General features: G+C 49.3%; 1 protein-coding gene across 1 annotated transcript in view; it reads left to right on the forward strand.

The window, feature by feature from the left end:
- The window catches only part of celf4 (CUGBP, Elav-like family member 4), a 91,473-nt gene that overhangs the window by 61,003 nt on the left and 13,466 nt on the right, over positions 1-17,004 (forward strand). Inside the window, exons 3-5 of the mRNA XM_076014341.1 lie at positions 9,921-9,969; positions 15,086-15,214; positions 16,813-16,892. Coding sequence (XP_075870456.1) covers positions 9,921-9,969; positions 15,086-15,214; positions 16,813-16,892 — 258 coding nt within the window. The remainder of the gene's footprint in view (positions 1-9,920; positions 9,970-15,085; positions 15,215-16,812; positions 16,893-17,004) is intronic.

Raw genomic sequence — 17,004 nt, forward strand, 5'->3', positions numbered from 1 at the left:
CGAGAGGAGTCCCGCTGCGGCGAGCTGTCGGGCCGCTCGCCAGCGAGAGGAGGAAGCAGGAGGAGATGAAGACGGAGAAGAAGAAGAAGAAGAAGAAGAAGAAGAAGAAGAAGAAGAAGAGGTGGGCTGGTGTGAAACGGATCAAACAATGGATGTGAGGAGAGTGTTGCTGTTCTCGAGCAAACTGCAGGCGAAAGAGAAAAGAGGAGTGGAGGCGGCGGAGGAGGAGGAGGAGGAAGAGGAGGAGGGGGGTGTGATAACTCGCAGGGTTTTTCCTTTTAAACGTCTGCGTTTTGTAACTAGTCTAGTTGACAGCAGCTTTTTCACAAAGTCGAAGGAAGTTTTTCTCTCCGACTTGCCGTCCAGCAAACAAGTTTATCGGGAGGCAGTGGGAGCGACGGCGGTGTTCCACCGACGCTTCCGGAACAAAACTTCCCGATACCTTCTGAACTCTCCTCAGCGCCGCGCCCGTCATTCTCCTCCTCTGGCGCTGCGTGCTTCTTTGATAGAGGCGGCGCCGGTGAGTGGAATCAGCAGCTATCAAAGAGGGCCGGACAAAAGAGGCTCGCCGCCGTTTGTGATCTCTGCGTGTTTCCCCTTTAATATGTCTGTTTTTTGTTCGGGAGGCGTGGTGATCTCGCACGCTGCCGGGACGCCGACGGCAGCGCGGGGCGAGCAGCTGCATATAGAAAGAGGCAGTAGGAGGAAGAGGAGGAGGAGGAGACGCAGGGTGCATTCACACTCAGTCGAAGTGCAGACGAAACAAAGTGATATTCGGAGCAGCAACTCCGGCATGGTGTTTGTGAACTGGGGTGAAATCTGAATGATCTGATGAATTGCAAAATTCTTGCGCTGAAGGAGCAACGCGGGTCAGTTCACCAGTGTTGTCACAGCGCCCCCTATGTGTGTGTGTGTTGCCCTGCTTCTTGTTGACTGGCCCTATGCAGGACCTGTTTGCTCAGTGCAGCTTCAGTTGGGCTGCTGAGGACCTGCAGGGCACCGGTTTGTTTTGGCCCACATCTAGCAGGCAAAGTTATCTTGCGTTGTCTCGTGTACAGACACTTGAAGTCTTTCCTGGTTTCTTGGAGACTGGAGACCAGCAAGCAGCGGTAAACTTCCCCAGTGCGGCCATCCATTTCGTTGAGTTGCATCGGCTGCAGCGTTTAGTCGAGCCACCCACTCGAATTATTTGATCTTTGCAGCTCGGCAGCCTGCTTGACGACACAATTAAGCTTTGTCTCCGACTCACTGCATCACGCTGCCGCTTGAGTCAGCGGCTGCAAAATGGACCAGAGTTAGAGCCGGGGCGGCCGGGTGAGGTGGGGGCGGCAACTCAGATTTGTAGCTTTCTGTCAAACCACCTCACAGTTTTAAAGTCAGCTAGCAGTTAGCTGGCAAGATTGCCCATAAAGCACCGTTCATTGAGTTATGCGGCACTATGGACATTTAATAGTGTCATGTCAACCAACACTTAGTTGCAAATGCTAATTTGCAATACTGAACCGAGCACGGCCCTGCATTCTGTTGGTTGTAATTGGATTATTTCCAAGTTACTGGTTAGACACTCAGGTGGGACTGTTGTTTAAGCAAACATAGAGAGGACTTTTTGCATGAAATTTGTTTTCACTTTGCACAGCGAGTCCAGTTGCAGGACTTGATGAGTCCTATAGAGATCACACAGGTCTTCGAGGTGTGAGGACACTTTAACTGACACTGTAGTGAAGTTGTCCTGCCAAAAAAGAAAGAAAGAAAGAAAAATGGAGGAGCCTGTGCCAGTGTATTATTAACCAGGATGCCTCTCCTTGCTTTGTTTTGTTTTTCGTTCCTCCTCCCCGTCTCGCCTCGTCTCGGCCCGTCCATCTAGCCTGAGTGCCGTGAGCCACACGGTAAAGAAGTGGGCCGCAGCAGCCTGTTGTCAGAACACACTGCTCCCGTCCCGGCGCTGACGTGAAAGACACTTCCAATCTCTGCTTGCTCTGACGTGCGAGAGATGAAGCAGGAGGGGAATACAACAAAAAGGAGGAAGGGATGGAAATGTTTTTTGGACACACACACACACACACACACACACACACACAGATTTCCTAGCCACGCGTTTCACTTTAACATCAAACAAAGGCTTTGGCGTTTGGCCATCTTCATAGTCAGGATGAAGATGAACACGCTGCCCTGTTTTCCACAAACTTTTGCTAAATGACGTCGATTAGCGCGTTGTGTTGTCTCCAGACTGTTGACTCCTGTTTTATTTTGAAACTCGACTCTCGTCTCAGGTGGCTCGTGCGTCTTCGCCTTTCCCCATGTGTACAATTTGTCAAGTAAGGCTTTGTATCTGTTTCTTTGTTACTTTGTGTTGCTGTTCCCTGGGCTGCCTTGTGCCGTTCTGATACTTTGTCTTCTTCTTGCCACATTCTGCTCATATTTTACTTTGATGCTTTGCCGGAAACTTTTCAGTTTTTAGTGATACATTGGTTTTTTTCCCCGACAGTGATTTATTCTTTGCGCTAAGCTCTGTTTTCCTCTACGACAGTGATTCTTATTCTTCCATTTTGCACATTGTCTTCAAAGTATGGTTATATGAACACTCTTTTTCCATGTTTTGTGCATATTTAATTAACCCTAACCCCTCACTCCCCCACACACACCCCCCAAAAAAACCTCTAGCAATCATGGGAAAATGTCCCATTTAGCCCTTTGTTTTCAACCTGCCATAAGGAAAGGCAGGATTGTAGTTTGTTACTCAGACCGATGTGGATTTTCTTTTTTGTTGGACTGAACACATGGCTGCAGATGAGTGGTTCAGCACACATTTTCTGAAAAGTCAAGCGAAACAAAGGCTGAAATTCTTCCCTTTCTCGGGAGTCTCCTGACTGGCTATTGTCAGAAAACACTCTTGAGGAATGTTTTATGCAGTTTGGACTTTCAAATTGCGTCAAACTTTTGCAGACTGACCTGTTTGCCTCTCGGCTTCTCCTTCAGTATTTGCAGCTTTCAGGGATCGCAAAGTGTTTCAGTGAATTCTCCTGAGGCGCAAGACAAAACTGATTCTCCTGCATTAGCGGAGGCTGATTAACATTTAGCTGGGTTACAGATTTTGTGAACAAAAATGATGATGAAAATGTCCAAACTTGGAGTAAACAAGCTTGCAAAGGCAGAATTAAACCCATCGCTGTTTTATTTTTTCCTGCATGCATTACAGAAAACGGCAGCACGGATATATAAATAAATATATATTTTTAACTGCAGCTCATGTCCTATTCAGCCGGGCCTGAATAGGACATGAGCTGTCACGGCCGCCAGCGCCGGGTGAATTTAGGGAAGTCTTCCACCTTTTAATATTGTATCCAACAACAAGTGTTGCTCGCAGCTTTTGCCCGCCGAACGACTCGGAAACATCTGTTACCGAGATTAGCATGTGCACTTCCAGGGAGGATCACTGCTGACTGGCTGACTGACCTGCATTTGCCTCCCCCGACGTCCTGGGAAAAATAATTCTCCCTCTAACCAGAGCCGATCCCTGCTCCATTAGTTATTTAAACGTGTGTGTATATACATATATATATATATATAAATATATAAACAGCGAGTACATGTTCCAGCCGTGCACTCTGCAGTTATGTGCAGCGGTCAGAGTGCAGCAAGTGCAAGTCGGCGCTGGTTGCTTCTTTGCTACAGATGTTGTAACACACTCGCTGCCCTGGCGAGGTTGCAGGAATCGATGGAAGTGAAGATTTTTACATGAAGTGCGGGAGCCGTGATGGAAATGAAGGAGGGGAGTTTCGGCGGCGGCGTAATGTTCTGCGAATTGATTTAGCCAGAAATCAATATTAGATTGTCCTCCTCGTGACCGGCCGCGATATCGGGTGCACCTGCGAGATGTTTGTAGTTTTTGCAAATGATCTTTTTTTTTTTTTTCCTTTGCCCTTTTCTCCCGGCGTTACGCGAGGAGCGACTCGGGGATTATGGCCACATTTGTTCAGGCTAATGTTTCCACTGGCGCGCTTCCATCCCAGGACGAGTGTCGCGCATGCTGAGATCCTACTTAGAGAGGCAGGTCTGGGTCGAGGCGGCGGTTCATCTGACGGAACCAACGGTGGCGTCTGCTTACACTGAGACCCCCTGCGCGCACAGATAACTACCAGCACTGAATCAGCGAGCAAGGAGGGGAACAAAAGAGGAAGAAAAAGGAACAAACACCTCCGCGTTCAAATGGGACCGAAAGTGACTGAAACGACAGAGAGAAACTTCCCGCTGCCACCGCCGAATGTAAAACAGGCGGTGTTTCGACAGCAGCTGAGGAGGAAGAGGAGGGACATTATGAGGAGCAGCCTTCTCGGCCGCCGCTTCCCAGGGAGAGTTTGGTGGAGTTCTCTCCTCGCCGCAATAATGAAATGACCTGCCCTGCACCGCTCGGCTCTCTCTTGCAAAAACACACCTGCCAGACAAGGGGGTGAAAATGAGAAAAATCCTCTCCCTCCTCTCTTTCTCTCTCTCTCTCCCTCTCTCCCAAGTTTCGCAAAAGCATACTTTTAATATTCTCCTCCTCCTCCGATAGACAGGAGCCGGCGAGCAGCCGAGCGTGAACGTATTAGTTTGTGCTGGGCCGAGGAGGAGGAAGAGGAGGACGAGGAGGAGAGGCCGACCTGTAATAAACTGTACTTGAAGCACATTTGACGTAACAAGGTACTATAGAGAAATCAAGGCGGAGAAAATCCCACCGAGTTGTCGCCTCGCAAAACTCGCCACCCCGTAACTCGTTTTTTTAGGAGGGTTTTTCCGCCACTGCGAAAAAAAAAATAAAAATCAATACGGTAAGCAGGCAAACTCAGATCAAGGACTTCAATTCCGGCCTATTTTCGGGGGCGGGAATCCAATATAGCCAGAAAGCAACGGTCCCCGCGATGTTTCGCTGCTAATGTGGCAGTGGGGGGCAGTTGGTGTGGTGGGTGGGTGGGTGGGTGGGGGGGGGGAGCGTCCTTTCACCTTCGGTTCCGTGGTCACGCAGCGACGACTGATTCAGAAGAATGACTCACCAGTTTGGACGAGCGCTAGCTGCATGCAAAAAAAATAAATAAATAAAAACTAAACCCAAAAAAAGAGAAACTGAAAAAGCAGCCCATGTATTCCCTCTGCTTCTAGTTAGCAGGGAATCTATGGCAGCGCTGAGGCAGAGCGCTGTCATTGAGTTACATAATCAACAGAGGAGTGTGTGTGTGCGTGTGTGTGTGTGCGTGTGTGTGTGTGTGCGTGTGTGTGGGCGTGCGGCTGTGCTTGTCGGTGCAGCCGCAGTTCTTTTTGAGCTGTCGATCACGAGGCGCGCCAAGGCCACTGGAACACAAGGCTGCTGAGGTGGACGTTCAGCAACAATGGAGCTCTGCCTCTGCCTGCCTGCGAGTGAGTGAGTGAGTGAGTGAGCGAGTGAGTGAGCGAGTGAGCGTCGTACTTTTGCGTTTCCACACACAAAAACAGCAGGACGACACATGCGTGGATGAGTGGGCGACCGCGACTGATTGGCGGCAGCGAGGCTGAGGCGAAGCGGGAAGGAAAAGGGAAAAAAGCGGCGGCGGCGGCGGCGGCTACGTGTGAGGTATTAGTCGCGCGCCGCTGAGGGATGAGCCAATTTGCTGCACACGCACACTCAACAGGAGGCGCTGTATTTACATATCTATTGTGTCTGCGCTTATTTGTATGTTCTCGTCGTCGTCGTTGTTGTTGTTGTTTTTCTCCTCTCACACACACATACAGACACACTCACTCATGCAGGCCCCTATTTGTGACTTTGTGCACGTCTGTCGGCGAGCCAAGCTTGCGTGGGGCTTTGTGTGTGTGTGTGTGTGTGCGTGTGTGCGTGTGTGCGTGTGTGTGTGTGTGTGTGGAAGTGGGGGGGTGGGTGCATGTTGCAGTCGCTGCATGTGCAAGCGCCATCCGCAAGCCACTAATGTAAATGACGTCGTCGTCGTCGTTGTTTTCCTTGTTGCTCTCCCACTGCTGGCATCGAGCGGAGCCGAGCACAGCCGGCTGGATTGTCTGCTCGCTGCACTGCTGCTGCTGCTGCTGCTGCTGCTACCGCTGCTACCGCCGCTGCCGCTCAACGATGCCATCTGGCTTTGGCCGACACCGCCGCAGACATCCGAGGGGGGCCATTCGCGCCACTCCCGACTTTGGGCTTTAAACAACTGCTCTGGGATCGGCCGTCCAGCGGGCCGCTTCTAACTCACCCCCGTTATGAGCCGGGATGATAAAACTGACCTTGAAGCAGTTTATTGGCCCGGGATAATGGAAACCACTGATAGAGAGCCTATGAAACTCCGCTCAGCTTTCAGGCAGGGAGAGGAATGGCCCGGACACTCGGTGTTATTTTTGCGTCGCCTCAATAAATTTGTGAGGGGATGCGAGTGCCGTGCACGCCCGCCAGCTCCCACCAGTCTGAGAAATAAACGCACTTGTTGGTGATTCTGCCTTAATAATGTACAAGTTTAATAAATGTTTTATTCAAAATTCTGAAAGTTTGTAAAATAATAGGCTAAATTATGCAAAATTCACTTCTATCTTCTTCTTCTTCTTCTTCTTCTTCATCATCATCATCAGTCATTTCTCTGTCTTGTCAGAAAACTCCCCACAAAGGAGTCCTTCCGCCTGCTTCTTTCTGCTGGAAATCAGCCCTTTGTGATGTCACAAAGGGCACCAATATCTCTCCCTGGTTAGTGATTCATCTGACACATGTTGGCTCCGCCCTCTGAGACCGCCTGGTCTTTGCCTGCAGCCAAACACCTGCGAGGTCCTGGCAAGCGTCACTTTTAGCAGGACGCTAACACGTAGCATTATTGCAGAAGGCTGTAGCTGCATCCAGAACGTGTCCGTGGTTTTTTTTTTCTTGTATAATTATTCATGCAACGTCGCTCCACCGGGGCCCCGGACGAAGAAAATGAATAAAAAAATAATAAAATAAAGTAAGCGTATAATAATGAGAAAGAAAAGTTAAACATGGGTCCTTTAAATTTTTATGTTTTTTGGCACTAAGGTGTGGAAGTCTGATGAATAGCTGTGGGCCTTTTTCTTTTTATTTATTTTTTTTTACAAAGTTAGAAAAAACTGAATTACTTTTTTTTTTTTTTTTTTGGGTCCTCTGCGCCGAGTGAAATAAGGAGCGTGAAAATTAATCACGTACTGCTGGTTAGGAGCAGCGCTTGCATATTAAAAAATCAAATCAAATAAATAAATAAAGAGCACAATTAGGCCAGATTGAGGCCGCAACCATTTGTATGGGTCACGGTAACAACCCTCATACGTATGCAGGCTTATGGGCCCCATGGGAGCACTGGGCTGACCTTGTCCCACACTCTGATCTATGTCCTCATCTCCCCCCTATCCCCACCCCCCCCACCCTCACCCCTCCCAACACACTCTTCCTGCTTTATCGCCACATTTCTCTTTTTCTCTCCTCCCCTCTGTTTTCTAATCGGTTTTCTCCTCCGTGGTGGTCGGCTCGGCTCGGCTCGGCTCGGCTCGGAGTCGCCGGTTGAAAATATCACATAACGTCTCTTCAATCTTTTTTGACTTTTTCCCTCATATTTAACTCCCTTTTTATTCCCCCTGCTATTTTTTTTTTTTTTTTTTTGCTTTTTTTCCCCACCGTATCAACAGCCAGTCTGATAAATAATGCATCACAGCGCATTAAAAACATTAGTAGGGTTCTCGGGGCTGTCGGCGGGAGGGAGGAGACGGGGGAGGGGAGGAGCGAGTCGCTCCATTTTAAATCAGCGTGATGGAGAATGATGTGATTTAATATTGGCGGCGTGGCGGGTGAAGGTCCGAGCGTTAATTGTGTTTTTGTGGGGGGTGTGGGGGTTTGGCGTCTCGACGCCGTTCAAAGGTTTTCTCCTCTGCTGACTAATCCGCCGAGCGCAGGATTCGCTCAGATGACGACTATATCAGCAAACTTGGGGGGCTGGGAGGAGGTGGGGGGGGGTTTAATGACATTTAGCGAAGTGGCGACGCCGCGCAGAACCTTGACCTTTCAACTTCCTCCCCGTTCCGTCTTCCGCTTCCTCCCTCCTCTCCTCCCCTCCCCTCCCCTCCCCCCTCCTCTTCCCTCCCCTCCCATCCTCTCCTCTCTCCTAACACCTCCCTGTCATCTCCCCTTCTCTAATCTCCTCCCCCTCCTCGCAGTGTAGCGATTGGCATTATTAAAAATTGATTGGCGGCGAGCGTTTAGCGGGCCGGCGAGGCGGAGAAGGAAGGTTTGACAGACAGGAGTGAAATGAAAGGAAGGCCTCGGCGGACCGCACGTCGGGGAGGTCTCACTGGGGGGACAGACTGTCTGTGTGTGTGTGTGTGTGTGCGTGCGTGGCTGTGAAGCTAAGACGAGACTTTGCAGCACTTTTTTCAGTGAGTGACGGCGGCTTTAATCATATATCTTTTGCTGCATGTGTGCGCAGCGTCATGCGGACCACCGTGGGCCCCGTGTTCATTAAAAATGCATCCCGCCACCAAATGATGCCGACTCATTTTCCCGATTATGTGTTTTTGTTTGTCCGTCTGGTTTGGATTGCGCCGTGAATGTCGCGCGGCCCGTCTGTCAGTTGGCGAGATGAAAGCTGCGGCTGCTCGTAAAGCCGACTGATGTGAAAGTGAAGCACAAAAAAAAAAACATACACACAAAAAAAAAAAACTCTGTGCGCAGGACATCTCACACGGACGCCCACCCGAACCAGCGTGCCAAGCCGCTTGCTGGCGAACGCAGCTCGGTGGCTGCTCTAATAGCTGCAGCCGTCGGCTTGGACCGCAAGCATGCTGAGATTTTTACCTCATTACAACTTTCTTGTTTCCTTCGCGAAAGGCGGCGGCGACAAGTTTGACTGTGTGAGTTGTTTACCGGGCAGCGAGGCGACTGCAGCAAAATAATAAAAAATAAAAATAAAACGTCTGCGATCCTCGTCCTCTCTCCGTGATGTCCGGCTGTTGCCAACATCGACATGGATAACGATGACTTTGGCTGCAAAGTTGTGAGACTGCAAGACTTTCGCTGCAGTCCTGGTCACCACTCAACTGCCAATCACACGTCTCGATTTGCCAGACAAGCAACTGTCGCTGTGTCCCGACCATTGACTGTATATGAAGATGGGCGGAGACTTCAAGTGACATCACATTCCTAAAAAGATAAGACGATAAGAGCCAACTCAACATTTGTTAAGTGTATGGTTTTATTGCTACCTTTGCGTAGTGACAGCCAGTCACTTTCAGTCTAGTTGCAACCACTTTTGGCGGTCCCTGCTGGCCAAACGCCAGAATGCAAGTTCCCTCCGCCTTCTATTTGAAACCAGAAGCTTCGCCATCTTCCATACAGTCAGTGATCCTGACGTGAGACACCCGACCCGCCAGCACCTGATTTGGTTTTGAACGCAGCCTGTTGGCGTTGCAGCCGGTTTCCACGAGTCAAGCTGGTCGTTTTAACGTGCGGCCGTGGAACAAACCTCCAAAGACGAGAGAGAAACAATCACAGAAGCAGCCACAGACTCCAACAGCCACAGTGGCTCTGTTGACCCACAGTTACCCCTTCCATCACACCACCCTCTCTCCAGCGCTCCCTTCATCCCTCCGCTCATCCCCCTCTCCAGCCCTTCTCCCTCCTTTCATCTCAGATCAAATAATATTTCCAACCCATATTTCCAACCAGCCATCCCCCCAATGGCTATAAGTGCGAGAGCTTTGGAGATTTCTTTTTTTCTTTTGCCTTCATACACTTTTCCCGCAATTTGTCTGAGTGATTCTAACGACGTTTTATTTTTATGTTTATTTTTTTCAAAGGGCGCAGGGTTCAGGGACGAGGACAATGTGTTTTGACGTGAGCACATCGTACTTCTTTATGTTTGGCTGCCGTCTCATTCACCGTGTCTCCTCTTGTCTTTCTCCTGCCGTCACAGATGAACAGGCCCATCCAGGTGAAGCCAGCAGACAGTGAGAGCCGAGGAGGTACAGTACGCCCTGTTTTCCTATTTCCTTTGCCGCTCCCACTTTTGTCCCCCTCCCCTTTGAAAAAAGAGAGAGAAAAAAAAAAGCACGCTGCCTGTGCGCATCAACCTCACCATTATACGTGCTATTAGCCGATGCCCTCCACCTCAACGCGGACTGACAGCGCAGCCCGGCCAGACCCTCCACTGTTCAGAACACATTATGTTAACGGCGCTCTTCCCTGGCTGGCGCGGACCCCAAGTCCCCGTCTCCCTCCCTGTCCGCTCATATGCGTCTACGCGTGCACGTGCTGCGCAGAGACATGTGTGCCTTGTCCTGCTTGAGGGGGAGGGAAATTAATTTCATTCAAAAAAATAAAATAAAACAGGTGACGCACCTTTAATGTGCGACGCACGCACGTAATCTTGTTTGACTGGTGAGCTATCAGCTCAGTTGCAGCAGCCACAGTGCCGGGGAGCGTATGCACAGTGACAAAACACACGGGCGGGTGGGGAAGTTTGCAACACTGGCTGCAAAAAACAAATTGTAGACCACCATGATTTCTTGGCACGTTTTTTTCCAAATGTATCATTTAAAATGTGTGTCGCAAAAGGTCGGAAGCTGCTTTCAGCTCCTCTTTGATACATTTCACCACAGGTTCACACCACGTGCAGGGGAGCTCTGTGCAGCAACTCCTACCAGGTGCGTGAGCAGTGCAGCAGGGCACCAGACCGATGAGGTCATGCAGTCATTAAAGCATTCACGTAAGGTTGCCTGATGTAGTTCATCACAACAGCAAAGCTTAAAAGTCGCTCTTGCTCCCAGGCAGAGCAGCAGCAGGAGGATCGAACCGCTGACCTGCTGCAGTTTTGGGAGCTTTTTGCACTTTTACCACCGGGAGCTGCGTCACTGCCAACAAAATGCTTTGATTTAATCACTGCTTGATTTTAATGTGCGTCGAGAGAATTTCTGATCATCTTGTGAGGGGGCACAACGTAATGAGCCATTAAAACGGAAACTAAAACTTTGATTTTATTTTATTTTGAAAATAAAACCGGAGGCTTTCATTTTGTTTCCTATTCTGTGCTGAGTGACACACTCACATCTGGCGTAACTTGGGGGTTAGAAACACATGACTCCAGCCCACCAGGTGGCGATAATGAACCTGCTGCTTCTGCCATCTAGAAAAAAAAAATCTGTTTCATCTGACTTTTTTTTTTTTTATCATTTCATGCACCAGGCAGAACATCTGCTGAATTATGGCCTCAGCTCTGCGCGCTGGTGTCTCTCTGCCGGCGCCACCGCCGCCACCGCCGCAGCCCCATTCAGAGGACAGATGTGAATGTCCAGCAGCGTCTGGCCCGGCGCTCTGCAAGGCCTGCTGCGCCGTATTGACGGCTCAAGTTGGCTCGAGGCGCATTTTCTGTGTCTAGACGAGCGTTAACCCGCCTCTAACATCAGTCAGTGCACTGTATACAAGATGGATGCAGTCGCGCTAATTTTGGCTGGGGTCCTTTTAAAAACTTTTGCCCCCGTTAATAAAATTGAAACCTGGACAGTCCATCAATCCACCAAAAAACAAAGAAAAAACAAAGAAAATACAGGAGAGAAAGAAAGAAGTGGGACTGATTAAGAAGCGCGTGTGTGTGGTGTTGGGGGGGGGTTCTGTAGCTGTATGTGTGTGTGTGTGTGTGTGTGTGTGTGTGTGAGACATCCTCCTCTGTTTGCTGCGGGTGCTCCGGGTGATTGATGGAGCTGGAGGGAACGGAGGCAAGCGCCCAGTGTGAGGAAACAAAGTGAGGGCAATGCGGGACATTCATAAAGCTGTCGCCTCCTCCTCTGCCTGCGCACGTGCAGCATACGTGTTCGAGCCGGGACGCGTCGAAGGAGGGAGGCACGAAAATGAGCGCAGGGAAATAATAATACAAAAAAAAAAAAAAAAGCAGCCAAATATATGTGCCGGCCGCTTCGTGGCACCGTCCATTTGGAAAATGTCAGGGAGGAAGGAGCACTGCTAAGAGTGCAACTGATGAGGCCATAATGAAAATGAATACTGCTGTGGCGCAATAAAAGTGAATAATCTAATTACACAGTAATACCTTTTTATGATGTAATATACTTGCCTGCTAAATATTACATTAGAGGGAAATCAGGGGCTCATATGCTGCCTCTGTGTGTGTGTCTGTGTGTGTGTGTGTGTGTGTTTATGTGTTTGTGTTGTGCGTGCCTGCCTGTGCGTGCCTGCCTGTGCGTGTGTGTGTGTGTGTGTGTGTGTGTCTGGCAGACAGAGAAAGAGAGAGGGTGTGTTATATCCTTGTTGACACTTTGCTGTATATTGATTTGCTCTCTATGTAAGTGTCGGGGCGTGCATGCGTGCGTGCGTGCGTGCGTGCGTGCGTGTGTCTTCCCCAAAGAACAATGAAGAGAGATGTAACGTTGATTAGGGCCCCCCCCCCAGGGAGCCGTAGTGGTGACGAGCGTGCGCTGCGGATGCACACGTGAAGCCCATCAGGGAAAGTGGAGGGTCAAACAATCTCCCCCAAATCTGCGAGCGTGTGTGTGTGTGTGTGTGTGTGTGTGTGTGTGTGTGTGTGTGTGTGTGTGTGTGTGTGTGTGTGTGTGTGCCCTCCACGCCTGATGTGCTCTCCACTCTTGTAAACACCCTGCCGCCCCCCCCCACCCCCCACCCCACCCCGTCTCTACTCCGCCCCCCCTCCCCCCTCCCCAGCCGGTGCAAGGCCAGAGCGCAGATTAGTCTTGTTGACTCGGCAAGGACGCCCTGTCAGGCTCAGCGGGTGTGTGTGTGTGTGTGTGTGTGTGTGTGTGTGTGTGTCGGGGGGGGGGGGGGTTGCAGAACCCAAGCACTCATGCATGCGCGTGCACGCCTGCACACACACACACACATACACACACACACACGCACGCACCGCGAGCCCCCCTACTTGTACACATTAATTTGCACAAGGCATCAAGGTTCATTAATTTCCCAACATATACATCCATTTCCAACCACGCTCGCGTTCCGCGTAATGTCGAAGCAGACGGCCGAACAGCGAACACACTCCCTGCCTCGGCCCAAACACCCGTTCAGCATCTCAATCACGCCGACACGCTGATAACTAACTAATGCGGGCTCGGCCGCGGTCCGGCCATTACGTAGAACACGTGTCGGAGTGCCACGTCCCGCAATTAGGCAAAAGTTTTTTGTTTTTGTTTTTCGTGCGGGGTTACAGAATGGATTCCTGTGCGCAGACCAACACCGTTGACCAAGTGTCCTAATCTTAAAGGTCTCACAATTCCACCCATTTTCACATCTTTGTTTTTGTTTTTTTTTAACCCAGAGCTTCAGTGGAGCAGTTTTGCGTAATATATTATCTAGAAAGCTCCACAGAAAAGAAAACATATTTAGCCCTTTGTTTACAGCAGCCTTGCTAAAACTTCCGAAATCATATGTTGGCTCCTCAACAGGCAAAAAAAAACAAAACAATACAGAGCAGAAGAAACACCGGAGTGGTGATGTTGTCACTAACTTCACAGAGGTATCAGTGCCCTTTATGACACGGGAGAGGGCTGATTTCCAGAATTCTGAATTTTAGCCAAAGAAGTGAAGGAGGGATTTCCGTTCGTTGACTGGATAAGAGACGCATATTATTATTCAAATATACCATTAAACAAATTCGCCTTCAAATTCGATATGTGAGGAGAGCGTCAGCTGCTTCCTGCTAAACAATATTAGAGTGCCCGTGTGAAAAGGTTATCCTTCCTGTACCTTCCTCAAACTCCACTCTAATTGTGTGATGCAATGCAGGTGTCGTAAATAACAGCCCTGCAGTTAATAGAATCCAGCGATAAAGTTAAAGGAAAAAAATGTGGCTGCTATACCAGGAAAAAGGTCACTACATGGCAGCTTATGTAAGAGCACTGAGTGCCAGTGAGTGAAGGCATCGTCTGTCATCAGCGCTGCCAGCATTTGTCAGCAAAGTTGTTCCACTTTGATGGCAAGCGCCTCGATTCAACCGCACACTGCGGAACTATAGGACTCTGCAGTGACTCTTAATGTACATCCTAATTGTTGTTTTATTGTCCCTGCATTGCCAGAGCCGTCCAATCAGGCTTAAGCACCTATGTATGACTATAAAAGCCTTGTTAAGAGTAATTACACTCAAAAAGAATGGGTAGTTAATCCATTAGCTCCAAGCTAGGAATAGCCAAAGCGGCTAAAGATGTGCTTGTGAAGTGGACAAATTGCTGCGTGAAAAATAGCATTGTGGATAAACGCTAGCGGCCTGCTGCTGCGCTGCACGTGTTTGCCTGCACCTGAGGATCAGGGGAAAAAGCTGGTGGTGAAAGCAACAAGGTTTTTTCACACCTTGAAATGAAAATGATCACTTTACAATCGAGATCCACTGTGTGGCTCCCTGATAACCGACACAGCTCCCTCTGCAGGCCTGCTAAAAAACCACATAGCTGGTTGCCTGCCCTGCACACTTTACCAAGAGTACACCAGTCCATTCGTCATCCTTTCTTCTTCTTCTTCTTCTTCTTCTTCTTCTTCTCTGACATGGTCTTCTTTGTCAGAGGAGCTACCTAAACATCCTGCAGCCGAGTGACAAGTTGGTTGGTGTTGCCATGAGAGGTCCAGTCTGTAAAATTTGGCTAGATTTTTTTTTTTTGCCCATATATACATTGATAAATGTGTATACTTGCAGTACAATAAAAGTAATTTGGTTTTCCTACCCATAGAACGGTTCTCATATATATAGATAAGAATATACATAGAGCAATAAGGGCCTTGCTCCTAGTTAGTTTCATATTTAGGGTTAAATACCAGTACCAATATCCTTAGAATTTTTACGCACTGGACCTTTAAGCAGAATGTGTTCTTGTGAGAGAGGGCGCCAGGTTGGGCATCCAAAGTTATATCGTCCATTACCCAGATAGCCGTGTTCTTGGCAGGGGGCACCACTTACCCCATTATAAGTCAATAATTCATAAAAACTTTTTCAGGGTTTTTGTTTAAGCGAGCAAAAACTGCACAGTGTCACCGCGGTGAACTTCTCATATTTTTGTGCAGGAGAAAAAAGAAGTGAAAAGCTGTTTCGATCCCCTGACCGTGACCTGCTCCGTCTCCTTTCAGAAGACAGAAAGCTCTTCGTCGGCATGCTCAACAAGCAGCAGTCAGAGGACGACGTGCGGCGCCTCTTCGAGTCCTTCGGCAGCATCGAGGAATGCACCATCCTCAGAGGTCCCGACGGCAACAGCAAAGGTGAGTTTGTGCAGCTGTTTACGACTCTGGCCCGGCGGAGGCTGCTTTTTTTTTGTTGTGATTTAGCCTTTCAAACTTTGGAGACTTTTGCGAGGTTCTCCTTCAGAACCGCGCCGCCAGAGTGGGCTGTTTTGGCCGTCGTCAGAGGCGGCGGCTACACAAACACACCGTGGGTTCTGTGCATCTCGACGGCGAAATGTCACGCAGCGCCTTGCACTCCGGATGAGAAGCATAAGCCACTAACGCCTACGCAGGAACTCTATTAACCTCACCAGTCCAACCCAGAGAGGAGAGGGAGAAAAAAAAACAACAAATCAACTTCCTATTAACCAGCGCGCTTGATGTCATCCCAGAAAGATGTCCTCTCCGAGCGTCGTCTGGGCCGCTACACAAGTTGACCGCCCGAAGTTCATCTCGCGAGCTTAGCGGCCAATCAATGGGGCCCGATGATAACTAAGCCCGATGATTACAGTGGGCTTGATCACTGTGATTCCTCGGCGAAGCTCCATTAACAAGGCCTCATCAGCCAGCTTACTCGGCTAAGTGGGCTTTGCCTCGATAATTACTGCCAACTTGATCATTCAAATTCATCAACGGGTGTGTGTCGGCGGTGGCAGGGGGGAGGGGGGGCTCGTCAATGGCCGGCGACACCCCCGGACACTGTGGCATTTGAAGGCCTGTCAGAGTAGGAACCCCCCCCCCTCTCCCAAAGTTGTTAATGGTGTCGGAGCGCCATGTTCAGCCGCTCTACTGAGCCGAGAGGACTCGGCCTACCCACTGTTTGTGGCTGTAACATTGCTGAAACTTTTGCCAGCGCGGGGTAAAAAAAAAATAAATCTGAAAACTCTGTATCTCCACGAAACAGCATGTTTAGCCCTCTGTTTGCGGCCCCCCTTTGTTGGACCTTCCACATGTTTGTAAGGGGACATTGACATGGTGGTCTCACACGCACAGGGCTTTGTGGCTAACCTAAACGGAGGTACATGTGAGGTGTCAGTGGTCTTTGCGGCATAACAAAAGGTCTGGAACTTTGTCTGGATCGCTGACAGACTGGAGACGCAGTTTGTCACTAGAAAACAATGGTGAGGTAAATTTTGCATCATGCACAGTCTTGAATAACAACATCAGGGTGTGTGGGGGGAAAAAATAAATACTTGAGGCCAGAAAGATTTAGAAGCATCTAACAGTACGAACATATATTGCAAACTCTTGAGCTCATGTCTTTCAGATCTGAGCGGTGATGTCAGAGTCAAACACCCAAAGCTGTCACAGCAGCGTGTGCAGCCCTCTTAGTGAGTGCCGTCCGGCACAGAGCCAAAACCTCCACAGCAACGCTGCAGAAACTTATTCCACACTGGAAACAAACAATGAACCAGATACTTTTTTTGTTCTTTTTTTTTTATAATTTTTTAATCTTGTTCCTGTCTGCCTTTTAGCCGTGCTGCTATTTGATACGCTCCCTGGTAAAAACTTCAACCACCTTGTTTTGGCCAGGTTTTGTTTCGTTTTTTTTTATCTCAACCTAACTCATTTTCTCCATTATCTCCCTTGTTCTCTCTCCCCCACCTCCTCCTCCTCCTCCTCCTCCTCCTCTTCAGGCTGCGCGTTTGTAAAATACTCCTCTCACGCCGAAGCTCAGGCAGCCATCAGTGCGCTACATGGCAGCCAGACAATGCCCGTAAGTACTCCATAACGGCGCATATTTATGTGTGAGGTGAGTCGCAGCGAGGTGCTCGTGCTGCTTAATTACCTTCTTCAAGTTAACTTAAACTTTATTAATCCCAGTCAGG

This window comes from Nelusetta ayraudi, unplaced genomic scaffold (genome assembly GCF_046127955.1).
Source record: "Nelusetta ayraudi isolate G7.1 ecotype Tasmania unplaced genomic scaffold, CSIRO-AGI_Nayr_v1 ptg000168l, whole genome shotgun sequence".
NCBI lineage: Eukaryota > Metazoa > Chordata > Actinopteri > Tetraodontiformes > Monacanthidae > Nelusetta > Nelusetta ayraudi.